Raw genomic sequence first — 15,833 nt, forward strand, 5'->3', positions numbered from 1 at the left:
AAGTTAATTGAGGCAAAGGTTGTGACCTGTCTAGAGGCACACAGCTAGTAAAAGATGTGAGACTATTTGAATTCAGATCCTTCTGACTCCAGGCATCTGTGATTTATCCATTTTGTCACCAAGCAGCCTCATACAGGATCCTTAATAGGACCAAAGACTGAGAATAGATCTTAGAGATAATCTGGTCCAATTCTCTCATTTTATAGAAAAGAAAAATGAGGCTCAGAAATAATTTGCCCAAGGTCACACAGGAAGTGGCTGGACTGGGATTTGAAAATGCAGATGCTCTGCCTCTCAGTTCAGTGTTTGTTCTATTATATTAGGCTGGTTGCTTCTATATATAACAAAATTCTAGAAGTATTATTAAAGACAGTATATATTGAACAGAGGATTGGTCATGGAGGTAAGAAAACCTGGTTAAAATCTAGCCTGTAATGCAAATAATAGTTGGGCAGCCATGGATAATCACTTAACATCTTAGTAGTACTCCAGACATCTTTCTAAAACTTTAAGTTACAGATGAGTTGTTGATTTATAGAGGGCCAATGTCATTGGGAGTTTCCAAAACTTATGAAATCAATGATCTGAATGAAAAAAATAAAGGTATAATTAGTTAACATCTAGAAAGGTGAATAGTGATCTTAACATGGCTTCACTGAACTAACCAAATGTGTCTTTTTTTTTTTTTGACATGTATTAAACTAGTAGATCAGAGAAATGTGGCAAATACAGTTTACTTAGACTTAACGAATTTGACAAAGTTTTTCATGCTGTTATTGTGGAAAATATAGAGAAATATGGGTTAGACAATAGATGGATTCATAACTGGTTGAACAGATGTACCAAAGAGTAGTCCTTAATGATTCAATGTCAGTTTGGAAGGAGATCTCCAGCAGAGTGACCCAGGGATCTTTGCTTGGCTCTGTACTGTTTAACACTTTTCTCTTAATGACTTGGAAAAAAGGCATAGATGAAATCCTTAACAAATATGTAGATGACACAAACCATGGAGGAATACCTAACACATTGGATGACAGAGTCAAGTCCCAAAAGATACTTACAGGCTAAAACATTGGACGAAATCTAATAAGATAAAATTTAATAGGGATAAGCTAAAGCTTTATACATTGTAAGTATAAAGAAAGTCAGAAGTAGAGATGGTAAGGGCAGGCAAGAATTTATTTGAGAAAATGTGAGAGGTTTTAATTTACTATACAGTTGAGTTAACAGTGAAACAACAATTAAAAAGACTAATGCAGCCTTGATTCTCATTAGATGAGAGCCTTGGGTCTATGGATAAGTGATAATCTGGCTATGCTTTCTGGTTAGATTTTACCTGGAGTACTGTTCTAATCACTTGTCAACTATTGTGTAATGGGGATTCCTTTTGTAAATGGCTTCTGAAGGCCCTTTCAACTCTCAAATTCTGCATTTCAAGTTCTGTGTGCTACATTTTGATAAACTACATAGGCTGGAGAGTACCCAGAGTGGAGAAACCTATATGGTGAAGGGTTTCAAGTTCACATATGAAGATCAGCTGGAGCAATTGGGGATGATTCATAGGGAAAAGAAAAGACTTCAGGGCACAATAACTGTCATCCAGAATTTGAAGAATTGATAGGTAGAAGAGTTAATTACTTGTACTGTTTGTCTCAAGAAAGAAATAGGAGCAATGGATGAAAGTTGTAAAGAGATAAATTTAGGCTTGATATAAAAAAAAATGTTCCTGACAATTAGAGCTGTCTAAAGTTAGGATGGGTCACCTTGTGAGATAGTGGATTGACAGTCACTGGCAGTCTTCAAAAACTGGATGTCAACTCACCAGGTATGCTGTAGACTTCCCTTCTCACTTTGAGAGGGTGTGATTCTTCATGACTGCTGTGTCTATAACCGTTTGATTACTTCCAGGCTCTTATAATATAATCAGTTCCATTTTAAAGTGTTGTCATTTGGTGCTTGACATTTCTAATGCTTTGCATTTGCATTTTTTTACGTGTGTGAAGACCATATTAATGATGAATAGACCTGAAGCTCCTGAGTAATCCACAAGTTTTTTATCTCTTTCATTTTTTTGATCCTGAACCTTATTTCCCAACATAGCTTTAACCAAAATTTGCCCAGGGTCACAAAGTCAGTATGTGTTAGGGGTCAGACTTGTGGCCAGGTCTTCTTAATTTTAAAACCAATTCTCTGACCATTGTGTCATCCTGCCTCATTAATAAGTGTAAGTAAGCAGTGCTCATAATAAGTGCAAGTAGAGAGACCTCCTTGTGTGCTCTTACATTGAAGTCACCACATGTCAAGGTAAACACTGACTTAGATTGGAGGACTTTAGTAAGTTCTTGACTAATTGTTCCCATTATTCTTTATTTTGGGCCTTGCGAATTGTCTTGTAATGCCAAATGTCAGTATCCTTGTTCACTAGTAATTATGCTCAGTACAAGAGCTATCTTCTACCCAAAATCTTTCCTGATCCCCTTGGCTACAAGTGCTCTTCATTTCATCATAACTTGTGTTCATTTGGGGCAGATTTTTGTGAATAGTTATTAGTATACATAGTGTTTCATTCCATTATAATATGAGCTCTCTGATATCAGAGGCTGTTAATATGTATTCCCAGGGCTCAGCAAAGTGCCTGGCATGTAAAAAGAATTTGATAAATGTTGTTTGAGACTTTGTATTTTAGTTCCTCAAAGAAAACAAGGTGGTAGAATTTATTGAATTGCTTTTAAGGGAGCATGTGACAAAGACTTGGGGAAAGGACTATCTTTGGTAAGTAAGAATTCTGAAATATAACACAGAGGGCTTTGAAATGAAATACCATTTACCAAAATTAAATTCAGATACATATATATGAAACTGGAAACACAAGTGGTATTTGAATCTTATTTCTTCTAAATGATTTATGATCTGTTTAGAGATAATAAAAGTTATTTCACAGAGAAATTCCTGTTTGGAAAGTGTTTTCATTTTGCAGTATTGACCACTAAAAATTCTAGATTGATGACTTTGAAAAGTTGTAAATATATTGATTTAAAAAAAATCCATTATGCCACATTTTTGTCAGGCATTCCACAATATGATAAAAGATGCATTGGACAAAAATTGCCATTAGTTAATTTAGAGAACAAAATAGCCAGTATTATAGCAGAGAGGTAAATGTATATTCATTCAGTTTTAAATAAAATTTTAATTTGCTCACAACCTGTTTTCATTTAGTCTGGTTATTTGCTTTCAGATCCTGGAGTAATAGATTTGCTTAATTTGCAAAATTAATCAGCATGGCCAATCTTGAATCTTCTGAGTTTGCGAAAAAACTGTGTACAGTATACACGTGCAACATCTGGGTATTTCAGAGCTGAACTATCTAAAATCTTTATTTTATTAAAAATAGTTACAAATATTTAACTCATTAAATAGTAATATTTTATGGTAAACAAAACTCAAAAATGACTTATACCTTCCATGCAAGTTGTTCGGTATTATAAAACCCTTCTAAATCTAATAATTGTCTGATCAATTCCAGGGGTGGTTGTGCCCCATATTCCTCTGGCACTGGTGAATTCAGATCATCAATAAATACTATCACCTTTGGGAAAAAAAAGTAAACAAATGTAATAGTCATTATATGCTTACATTCCTTTAAATTATTAAATAATTGTGACAATTAAGTATACCATAATTACAAATAAGACTTTAGGTTATTCATTAAAAATAAAAGCAATTGGCTTGGATTCTCTGTACTTTCCTACAGAGAAAGAAAATGGCAGCTAGGTCTAGTAGTTCTGAAAGAAATTGTTATTTTTCTATTATATTAATAACCAATTTTTAAATTAGGATTAAGGTTTTTTTTTTCTATTTCCTTATTCAAGGACCAGCCCCTGTAGGCCAGTCAGTCAGCTTGTGAAGGACCTTGCTGATAGATCAGATTACCTAGGGTGGAGAACCTGTAACCTTGGGTCACATGTGGCCTTCTAAGTCCTTGGGTACAACCTTTTGACTGAGTCCAAGTTTTACACAACAATCCTTTTATTAAGGGGATTTGTTCTGTGAAGTTTGAATTCAGTCAAAGGGCCACACTTGAGGACTTAGATGGCCACAAGGTTGCAGATTCTTTTCCCCTGTTCCTTGATCTTGGCCTAGACATCATCTGACTAGAAGACCTAACTTTTGTTTAGAGTGTAAACAGAATCTAATCTAGGTGCATTCCCTTTTCTAAAAATATTTAAGTCATTTAGTGTCTTCATTAGGTACCTTTGGTTACAGAGAAACCATGGATCATCAATTTATTAATTATCTGCTAGCCTAATTAGTAAATTGATTATTAATTACCCAGAAACTTTGTCTCTCAGGTTTTTCATTTATCTCAGTACAGTGATATCAAACTTAAATAGAAACAGATTTCTGTAGGTTGCATATTGACTTAGAAAAACACAAATTAATATTACCTATATTTTACTGTATTCTAATTTATTTTGTTAGCCATTTCCCAATTAAATTTTAATGTGTATCTGGGCCACACTCAGTAGAGTTGGGAGGCTTCACTGAGCTGTGAGGTGTAGTGAATGTCATGTTGGACTTGGAGTCAGGAAGACCTGACTTCAGACCTTATTCTCTTATCTACTTATCCTCTCTGAGCCTCAGTTTCTTCATTTGTAAAATGAAAATAATAATAGTCACTACTTCCCAGGGTTGTTGGGAGGATTAAGTGGGATGATACATGTAAAGAACTCTGCAAACCTTAAAGCACCATTATAGTAGCTATTGTTATTACTATTATTAAAATACAACTGGTAAAAGTTGAAATTTTCTAAATATTGAATGATAGAAATAAATAGAATCTCCATTCATCTTTTATTTGGATAGGATGATTAATAAGTCCCAGGACAAATAGCTTGAGAAAGTCTGTATTACCCATGGATGGAACTACTTGTTAAATATGGACCACTTAGCTACAAAGCCATTAACTAGGAATTTTAACACCCAATGGGAGGAAATTGGGCCTTAATACATTACTATTGTTTGTCATGTGAAAAATAGTACAAAACACTTAAAAAAAAACTGGACCTGTGATTTCAATGGGATAGAGAACTCCCAGGTGAGGGCATTCCTCTACCAATTCAGATGGGGTAGTGAAGAGAGAACTGGACTTAAAGACAGGAAGACTTGCCTGTGATCATAGGTACATATAGATTATGTGTTAGAGGTTCTGGCACAACCAGTCCACATTCTATATACACTGACACATAACTGTGTCCCTGTGACCCTGAACAAAATAACAACCTCTCAGGGTCCCAGGTAACTCTGTAAGGTTAAGTAAAATATATATATACACACACATGTTAAGACCAAGTCAGTTGAACAGGAAGGAGAATTGCTACACTATTACATTATATTACAGCAGAGAAATTATTATTAGTAGTAATTATTTCTGCCTTTATTATTTTAACTAATTATGTTTGCTAGGTAAGTGCTAAGCTCAGTTGCTTCTCTATTGAAGACATCATGTCAAATTTTTGTACTCTAAATTTTGTTGCCCTGAAACAAATTGCCATTGCCCTGAACTAGTTATGGTTCTCTTTAGTTGTCTAACTGTAACAAAGCAATATTATTTATTCAACAGATAGCTATCAAGTGCTTACTGTGTGCAAAGTGCAAAGGACTAGTCATTTGTGCCCCAGCTACACACCAGATACCTAGAACCTTCAATTAAGTTGTAAATGACAAAGGGATGGAATACTGAGACACAATTTCACAAACTCTTCTCCAATTCTGTAAAAACTCACTTTCTTTTCTGTTCTGGCTCTAGAAATGGTACTTGGTTGTAACTGTGTAATGATTTTGGTTGCCGCTGGCTTCAGACAGCACAAGGAGGGGACTCACATCTGCCAGAGGAGATTCAATCACCTTATGGATAAAATGCTTCTGCTTCCAAGAACATGGAGTATTTTTACAAGTGATCTGGGTTTTTCTAAAGACAGAGGTGGGGCAGACACACTTGGGCCTGCCTTGGTGCATCAGTTGACATTTTTGCCACCATATGCTCAGAAAGCACGAGTTTCTCAAGTTATAACAAGCCTACTTTTTGAGATTTAAATAAGGATCCAGGTACCACCAGTCTCTTTGCTTCTTACTACTGGTCAGATTTATAAGAGGAAAAGGGTGGTGAAAAAAAAAAGCATTAGCAGAGGCAACCTTGACACCTATCTTTAATTTTACAGCCTTCCCTTCCATCATACACTCTCATTCCAAATTCTCAGTCTACTCATTAGATATGGGGATTCTTAATAATAATGATGATAGCAGGTAGCATTTACATGGAAGTTTATGCTTTGCAAAATGTCTTTATAAGTATTACCTCATTTGAGGGGCAGCTAGATAATGTGGTGGATAGAGTGCTGGAAGATTCATTTTCCCGAGTTCAAATCCAGCCTTAGACACTTATTAACTGTGTGACCCTGGGGAAATCATTTGATCCCATTTCCCTCAGTTTCCTCATCAGTCAAGTGAGCTGAAGAAGGCATGGCAAACCTTTCCAGTATCTTTGCCAAGAAAACCCCAAATGAGGTCATGAAAGAGTCGGAAAAGACTTTAAAAGATCTGAACAACAACAAAAATCCCATTTGATTCTCACAACAACCCTGGGAGAGGAGTGCTATTATTATCATCCTTGTTGCACAGATGAGGCAAATAGAGGTTAGTGACTTCACCAGGGTCACACAGCTAGGACGTGAACTCAGATGGTCCTTACTCTAGACCAAGTGTTCTGTGCACTGTGCATTTCATTATGCTTTTTGCACTTTTTTTTTAACCTTTTACTTTTTATTAAATGAATTTTATGATGCTCTGAGTTGTTCTGAATCATGTGGAATGATTTTATTTGGCCACTTTCTATATACTAACATTTTTATTTTTAGGAACAACTAGACATCACAGTGGGTAGTATATGAGGCTCGGAGTCAGGAAGAGCAGACTTTAGTTCTGAACCTGAGTTCAAATTTGGCCTCAAACACTTACAAGTTATGAGACCCTGGGCAAATTGCTCGTTTGTCTGAGTGTCTTTATCTATAAAATGGGGATAATAAGAGCACCCACCACCAGGGTTGTAGTGAGGATCAAAGGAAGGAATTGTAAAGCCTATAGCACAGTACATAATGCACAGTAATTACTCTGCAAATGTTACTTGTTATTACTATTATTAAAAAAAAGATTTCGGCAGTTCTAGTCCTTAAATAGCATTGATACGATCCAATAGAGGAGGAGAGAGGGGGAATCCTTACCCGGCTGTGTTTTGGAGCTCCATGAACATTTTTACCTTTCCGTATTAATTTCTTAAGAATCAGCTCCTGAGTTTTGCTAGCAGTTGTATTGGCACTAAATTTTATTGTGGACACAATAATGGTTTTTGACAGTTTAGTTTGAGTTTCTTCAGTTTCTTCCTCTTTGGTCCAATAATACTTTTGTCTAAAGGAAGCTAGACACAAATAAACATCGAAATTCTGAGGAAATATCTTTATTCTTCAGACAAAAACAGATTAAGTGCATGTTAGATAAATTGCACAATTTTGGCAGTCGCTGAGCTTAGAACCTATTTGGGGAAATAAGATGCAGAGAAAAAACTCTGATAGAAAATGGGTGCATGATAAATGCTTAAGAGAGGCCCAAACAAATTCTTACATGAGGTTTAAGAAAGGAAAAAATAATTTTGGATTGATAGAATTTATGGAGGAGATGAAACTTGAACTTGGTCTTGAAGATTATAAGATAAGATTTCAATAGGTAGAGATGGGAGTAGGTGGAAAGACAAGGCCAGCATCTGGAATGAACAAAGGCATATGAAGGGAAATTAACAAGTTTGCCTGGAAGACAAATTGGGAGAAGTAGAGGGACGTAAGATTGGAAATATGGTGAGGGGCAATGTGTCAGGTTTGGTGGTTCCTGTCATGTTTGTCCTTCGCTGCTGAAGAAGACCAGGCCATCAGAGACATGATGATATGACTTGCACTTGACATTGTTTTGAGTGAGGGAGGGCTGTGCAGGTCACCAGCCTCACTTCTCCTCCAGAGCCATCTGGATCCAGTGACATGATATTCCTCAGGATGACTGGAGATGGCCCAGGATGCACTGGGAGACCTTGGGCCCTTTAGGCCAAGGTCTTTGCAGGCACTCACTTAGGGTAAGGCAACATCCACTCATTGAATAGCCCTGTTTAAGAAGTAGCCAGGGCATGGCCCCTTTAATGAAGTCAAGAAAACAAAGTCATCAGGCTGGGAGGGAAACAGCAACAGTTAGTATTGATAATCAGTGTAAAGCTGGGGAGTCCAGGAGCCCTTGGTAGGGGCCCCTTGAAATCCAAGTTTCAAAATGTAGTAGGTTTAAGGTTTTGGGAGAGGACAGAGGAGAGGAGAGGAGAGGAGGGGAGAGGAGGGGAGAGGAAAGGAGAGGGCAGGAAAGGAAAGGAAAGGAAAGGAAAGGAAAGGAAAGGAAAGGAAAGGAAAGGACTAATTTATTGAGTAGGGGAGTGACAAGGTCACATATTTACTTAAGAAAGAACATTTTGGCAACCATGATGAGGATGGACAAGTGTAGGAAAAGATCTGAGGCAGGGGGGTCAACTAGGAAGTTCTTCAATAGTCCAGGATAAAGTTGGGTAAGTAGAGAGAGGGCATCATATATAAGATATGTTATAGGTGCAGAAATGGCAAGATTTGGGAAAATAGGATATGGCAGAGAAGAATGCAGAACAGAGAAGAAAATTGAGGTTATAAGCCTAGGAAAATAAAAACTTGGGGTTCATTTGACAGAAGTAGTGAAGTTTGGAAGAGGGGTGAGTTTTGGGGAAAGAATGATGAGTTCTAGTTTGAGTGCCCTGAATTGGATATGCTTATGGGACATTTGTTTTGAAACATCTAATAAGCAGGGATGAATCAGGACTGATGCTCTGGGCCTAAACTGGGGCTAGATATATAGAATTAAGTCAACAGCATAAAAATAACAAACTCAGAAGACCTGATGTGGTTCCTAAGAAAAAGAGTGTAGAGGGAGAAGACAAGAATGCCAGAGTCTTGGAGAGCACTTAAGAATGATGATCCAACAAAGGGGACTGGGAGGGAATAGTCAGACAAGTAGAGGAACAGGGCGAGAATAATGTCATAAAAGTCCAAAGAAGAGAACAGTATTCAGTACAAAAGGGGGGCAAACAATGACAAATGAAATGGAGAGGTCAAGAAGGATAAAGACTGAAAGAAGACCATCAGCTGTGGCAATGAGGAGATTGATGGCAACTCTGGAGAGGACAGTCAGTGGGGATGTCAGATTAAAGATGGCAAAGAGCTCAGGAGAGAGAGTGAAGGTGGTGAGTGGGACAACTTTTTCTAAGCATTTGGCTAACAAAAGGAGGCACAAAGAATGATATTTTGTAGAAAGGTTAGATTCTAGTGAAGGGTTTTTTTTTTTAAGGATGGAGGCAACGTGGGTATGTTTAGAGGCAGAAGGAAAGAAACCAACAGAGGAAGAGACAGAGGGGATGACAAGTTTCAATCTGTTGAAGAAGAAAGATCACATGTAGAAGAGTTAGCCTTGGCAAGAAGAAGGGACACCTATTGACAGAACCTTAAAAATCGAGTAGAGTATATTAGAGGATTTTGAGATGAAGGTAAGGTTAGAGAGGGAGCTTATGGGGAATTGCCCCAATTTTCTCAGTAAAGTTAGATGCAAAAGTCCTCAGTTGAGAGAGCAGAGGATTAAAGAGATGTAGGAGACTCAGTGCTAGAAATACAAATAAAAGCCAACAAACAGTCCCTGCTCACAAGGAGCTCAGAGTTTAGTGGTGGAGTCAATGTAAACAACTGTGTACAAACAGGATACATACAGGATGAACTGGAGATAATTTCAGAGGGGAGGCATGAAGGTTACAAAGCACTCTGGAAGGTTTCTTGTATATGGTAGGATTTTAGCTGGAATCTGAAGGAAGATAGGGAAGCTGGGCGGCAGAGGTGAGGACAAAGAAGTCTTGCAACAAATAAGAAGTGAAGTGAAACAAAGTCACACAGTAGCCACGTACAAAAATGTATGTATTTATGCAATTCAAGACCATGTAAGGGTGCTGAGTAACTCCCCTTTGTGTGTTCACATCTGGCCTCAGACATTCACTAGCTGTGTGAACCTGGGGAAATCTCTTAACCCTGTTTACCTCAGTTTCCTCCTCTGTAAAATGAACTGGAGAAGGAAACGGCAAACCATGCCAGTACGTTTGCCAAGAAAACCCCAAATGGGGTCACAAAGAGTTGGGCATGACTGAACAATGATGTGATACGAAGTGAGCAGAATCCAAAGAACAATTTCTATCATAACAACACTATTGTAAAGACAAACAACTAAAAAGACTTAGGAATTGTGACCAACCCAATGAGCAACCACAATTCCAGAGGACTCAGAATGAAATATGCTCTCCACATATATATATATATTCTCCCACATACACATGTATGTATGCATACGTACATATATGTCTCAATCTCTGTGTATATACACACACACATATTTTGGATTATGGTTAATGGAGGAATTTATTTTGTTTGATTATACATGTTGGTAACAGCGCTTTTGTGTTTCTTGTTTTCCCAGTGGTGGAAGGAGTGAGATGTGTGAAGAAAATATGTACTGGAAAATTACCTAAAATTGAACTAAAAATAAACCTCTGTAAGTTCTTCATTAGTACCAAGAAATATGTTCTTACTACAATAGATTACCAAACAAGTTCATCGGATCTTTATACTTAGAAGTCATTAAGAAAAAAATCTCCAATTGCCTCCAGACCTATGGCACCCTTAAACAGCCCCTCATTAATAAGGATAATCTCCCTTTGCGCAAATCATTCACCATGGCTTTGGAGACAGGACCAAAATGAATTTTGTTAATCTGAGTAGGGTTCGGTTTTTTTTTTTTTGAAGCATTAATATAATTACTTATGACCATGAAGATTTTAATGTCTTCTGAAAACTTCAGTGATACAATGTTGACTGATCATAATTTAAAATCCTAACTGTATTTGTTGGTTGCATTTTCCCAGTGGTAAATGATTTGCACCTTAGTAGGATGGGAAGTGACTGCTACTATTTATTTCCTTTACTCCAATTTCCACACATACCTAAATCCTTAAGTGGTGACTTAAAGTTGTCCATGATTAACAAGTTGAGATTCTCTTGTAGGCTGTTAAAAACCAATGGAAAAAGTCAGAATTAGTTTATTTAAATAACTTCTTTGGGAGAGGGGAGGAGAAGATCGAAATTTGTCATTTCATCAATATGGGAAATGCCTCGTGTTGGAAAGTTCCACTACAGACATGCATCAAAAATGAATAAACTTGAAATCGTTAGTCCTTGTCAGTTGTTTAATGGCAGTGAAACAGGGGTATGGAGAGGCTCAAATAATATAAGGCACCAGATAAATGCCAGTAGTTATTATTATTATTAGCCTGAAGTCACCAGGCCAGCCCTCTGCTGAGGACTTCCTTCCCTGATCCTCCTACTGCGCTCCTGGGGAGCTCAATCAATGTTTATAGAGCATTACAGAGGTATGCTTGGGAATGTTTAACAACCAGGTGCTCCCAAAAATAATGTATACAAGTTCCTTTTAAAGTTTAATTTGTATTATCAACTCTTTTTTAAGTCTAAAAGCATCAACAAAACACTAAATCAAGCCCTGATTTGTAGTGATTGCTGACTTTTGAAGTGTAAATGCTCACACTGAAAATCTAATAGTGACCCTCACAAACTATTTAGAACAAGTTCTGCCACATCCCTGGAGGGGGTAAGTGACTGGCCCTTAGTCAGAGAGCCAGCGTTTGACCAAGAACTTGAATCCAGGTCTTCTCGACTCCAAGGTTAGCAAATGTCATATTGCTTTTCTATTTTAAAAATTATTACTTACAACAAACTTGTTAAAAGATGTACCCAAATAATTAAAACAGGAGACTATGATTTTGGAGACTATGATTTTGTTTCTAACTCATATAAGAAAATGGTAAATATTTTTCTTTACAATGATATCGTTAAAAATAACTTGTTATCAATGAAAGCTTCACTAACTGGTAATTTGTAATAATTTAGAAATGATATCTATACATACATACATACATATTCATACATCTGGACATACGCATGGTTCTTTTTTGTATAAATTAAAAAAAACTTTTTCTCTTGATTTTCAGTATCATTTTTGAGAATAAAAGGAATCTAATTTAAGGAACATTCTTTGTGAAGAAGGATTTCTGTCAAACTCTTCTACTGGAAGAATTTAGAACAACAAATTTGCTCTCTATTTTTTCTTTCTAAATAAGGAAGAGGGAGTGTTAGCTCAGAAGAGTGACCCCTGTTGGAGGTGGGGCATGGTAGCCATTCATGTCAGATTTCAGCTTCTGAATAGTCTCCAATTAACCCTGAAATGACCATAGCAGATACCCTATAGAAAGGTAGCTATATAGGAGCAGTCAGCATTTCAAGGCAGAGGCTCCTTCTCTCTCTTATTCTAAAACAACTTAAGTCATATCTCTTTTCTGCTCAGTGTCCAATTTTTCCTATCCCATCTGGGACACAGAAAGATGCTTTGGATGTTCTTGCATTTCCTTATAACAGCCCATTCATTCGCAGTACATCTAACTGGAAATTAATTTCACAAAATCCTTGCTAACCAGATGAGAAGGATATATTGTACTTATTTTACAGATAGGACATTTGAAGCAAAGAAACAGTAGAACAGTTGTATAGTAGACCTTAGAGGTATGAAACTAGTAAGTAGGGTTTTCTCACTATTATTCATTATATCACAGGGCATTATTATATGTTACATACTATGAGTGCTTATGCAAGCATGTGTAAATAGTATGTGCACAATAAGACTAAATAGTATTTTAAACCTAATTGTATGCACTGGCTCTTTAACGTACTAGCTATGTAACCTTGATCAAGTTACTTAACCTCACAGAGCCTCAGTTTCCCTTCCAGGCCTAAAATTTTATTATTCCTATAGTCATGAGTAAATATAAATGAAACTCAGCGATGTACCTTATTTTATATAACACATGCATCTCTCAAAAGATGAATGTAAAATAAATTTTCATAAATTAAATCATATTTTAAATATATTAGAGAAGCTTATAATTTAAAGGGGTCCAACTATGAACATTTTTTGTAAAAAACAACCCCTCTGTTTTAGCCAACATGGATTTTCATACACATATTTTTTTTTTGGCAAGATAAACAAGGTTAGAGTTTAACATATACAACACCTTAATTTTTTAATTCCCTTATACAAAAACACGTTTCCTAAAATAGTTCCAAGTTTTATCTGTAATCCCTCTGGGCCTTGAAGTTTCTCAAGCATTTGGTTAATGACAGCAGTCTTCCCAACACCAGACTCTCCTAAAAGAAAAAGAAAAGTATGATGAGCTAGTTTTTTTAAGCTAAGAAAATGACCAAATAGATTTTTTAGAAATTTCACATTATTTTAAGTTAATTTAACAATGAATACTCAACAGTCAAAATGATCTAATTTTTATGCTCAAGGCAAGAATATAAAATTGTTTACCCTTCTCTTAGGGGATAGCATGGAAAGCTGGAGAGAGTGGAGGTATCTTTTAGCTATTTTTGGTACCTCAACTCCATGTGAAGGACATTTCTTGCCTTCATTATAGCACGACTCATATCTAATCTTTTCTGTTTTCTATGGTACAGTGATTAAGATGGTTAAGATTAGGGGCTTAACATGAATCCTCAAAACTATTTGAACCACTTATGAGAGAATAGGTGAGGAATTATAACTCTTGTTTTCATTTCAGGTTAATTTGCCAAAATTTTCCAGGTTCCTTGATTTTAGTGGACAAATCCAAAGTAATTTTGTTTACTCTAAACAGAATAATTTAAAAGTAAAAAATATGGTGACACCTTTTGTATACAGTACTTCTAACTTCTTAGACTGCTTTCAGAAATGATCTCATCCACTACAAACATCAGCATTATAAGGAAGGAAGAGCAGGGATATTTGTTACCATGCTAATGTGGCATAAATGTAAGGGAAGGACAACGGTGTGAGCAAAGCACAGTTAGATCAAAGAGTCCTAAAATACTAGTATAATAATACCAATCACAAGAGGTAAATGGAGTTAATTGTTTACTCTTCTCCCCTTCTCCACCTTCTTAACTTGAGGCAGTGAAAATATGCTGATACTCTTGTCAGGTAAATCAGAGGTGTGAACCAGATATGGATAAGGCCCAGATAACTCAGATACCAAATCAATCAGAGGCTTCTAAGTGTAAAAAAGTCTTTTGATCAGTTTACAAGTCCTTCAAAGCCCTTTGATGAAATAGTATAGTGAGTTTATTGGTATTGGACAAGAAAATTTACTCATGCCCTCTGTGTCATCTACAAAACAGCAATCCAGTTTGGAAGCTAGAGATTTCCTTGATTGGCAGCTTAGAAGTGGAAGGCTCTATCCTGGCTCCTGAGAAATAATCACCTGGGAGGAGAGGGGTCTGGGTCTTTGTCTTGATCTCTTTCCCACCCTCTGGACCAGAGCAAGATCTTGTGGGCTTAAAAAGACCCAGAGGATCCCCTAGGACACATTTTGTAGTCTAGTAGAAACCCCAGAAGAACAGGAATAGGTAGCAAGGTCTGCACTGAGATCCAAGAACAATCTAGATACATTGAGGAAAGGCAGCTTCCAGGCTCTCCAAAGAGTAAAGCGGAAAGGTTCTACCCTGTGAAATGGGAACTTTACGAGTACTCTGGGAAGGGGAGGAAAGGACTTTCAGAAACCAGGGACTGTGGGTTATCATCTATGCCACATGTGCTCTATGCTTGAACACACTTTTTCATTGTATTCCACATGTCCTTGTGGGAGAGGATCACAGATATTGATTTGGGGATGATGTTTTATGCCAACTCTTCTTACTATATCCTCTCAGTAAATATTTCTTTCTAAAAACTAATTAAGTCTAGCTGACTATTTGTTACTAACTGCTATCATGGGGGCGGGAAGATCACACTAATGGGGACTAGGTAAACCATAGCACTAGGCTCCTCCCAACCTCCCAAATGTCCTCCCAACTTCCAAGGGCTATTCTTAGAAATCTGAGAGGAGGCATGGGAACCTTGATCTGCCATTGCAAAGGTAAGTTTGGGAAAATAGCACCAAAGCATGTGCTATGTACAAGTCCATTGGGGATGCCAGGTATCTAGCACCTCAATCATCTAGGTATAGTGATTCATCTGTGAGGAAAATTACAGTTCTAGATAGCAGGAGAGTATATGCTCACTCCCAGTTAGGAGGGAGACTGAGAATTGTATGCAAAATTAAGCTTGGCTATTAGCTCTCCTCCAGCTTCTAATGAATAGCACATTGGAAATAGTAAAAGAGGAATGGAGAGCCAGGATCTAAAATACTGAGAAGTGAAAGTTAACAGCAAGGGAGACAAAAGAAGCATAGGATCATCAGTCATATGGACTATAATGTCAGGGAAGCAGACAAAATCTTGTGGTCCCATTTCTGAAAATACTAAGAAAGTACTTCCTAATTAATTCTTAATTAAAATAAATTTAAAGTGATTTTTTTGGGGTTGGGGTATATTTGTAGTTAGGTGATTAGGAGGGGCTTTACATAGAAGATGTCGTTTGAGATAAGTTTTGAAGAAACAAGGGATTCTAAGAGATTGAAGTAAGGTGGGAGTATACTTTGGGCTTGGGAATAGCCAGTGTAAAAGCAAAGAGATGAGAGAAGGCGTATTATGTATAAGAAACAACAAGACTGCCAGTCTGGCTGGCTGGAGAATGCAGGA

At 36.9% G+C, this 15,833-nt stretch overlaps 1 protein-coding gene across 1 annotated transcript in view; it reads right to left on the reverse strand.

Annotated features, from left to right (window-relative positions):
• DNAH14 (dynein axonemal heavy chain 14) overlaps nt 1–15,833 on the reverse strand; it is a 404,178-nt gene that overhangs the window by 166,505 nt on the left and 221,840 nt on the right. The window contains exons 47-50 of the mRNA XM_072647720.1: nt 13,289–13,421; nt 11,150–11,211; nt 7,281–7,474; nt 3,461–3,589 (exon numbers count right to left, since the gene is read on the reverse strand). Of these exons, the coding sequence (XP_072503821.1) occupies nt 3,461–3,589; nt 7,281–7,474; nt 11,150–11,211; nt 13,289–13,421 (518 nt within the window). The remainder of the gene's footprint in view (nt 1–3,460; nt 3,590–7,280; nt 7,475–11,149; nt 11,212–13,288; nt 13,422–15,833) is intronic.

The sequence above is a fragment of the Notamacropus eugenii genome, chromosome 2 (genome assembly GCF_028372415.1).
Source record: "Notamacropus eugenii isolate mMacEug1 chromosome 2, mMacEug1.pri_v2, whole genome shotgun sequence".
NCBI lineage: Eukaryota > Metazoa > Chordata > Mammalia > Diprotodontia > Macropodidae > Notamacropus > Notamacropus eugenii.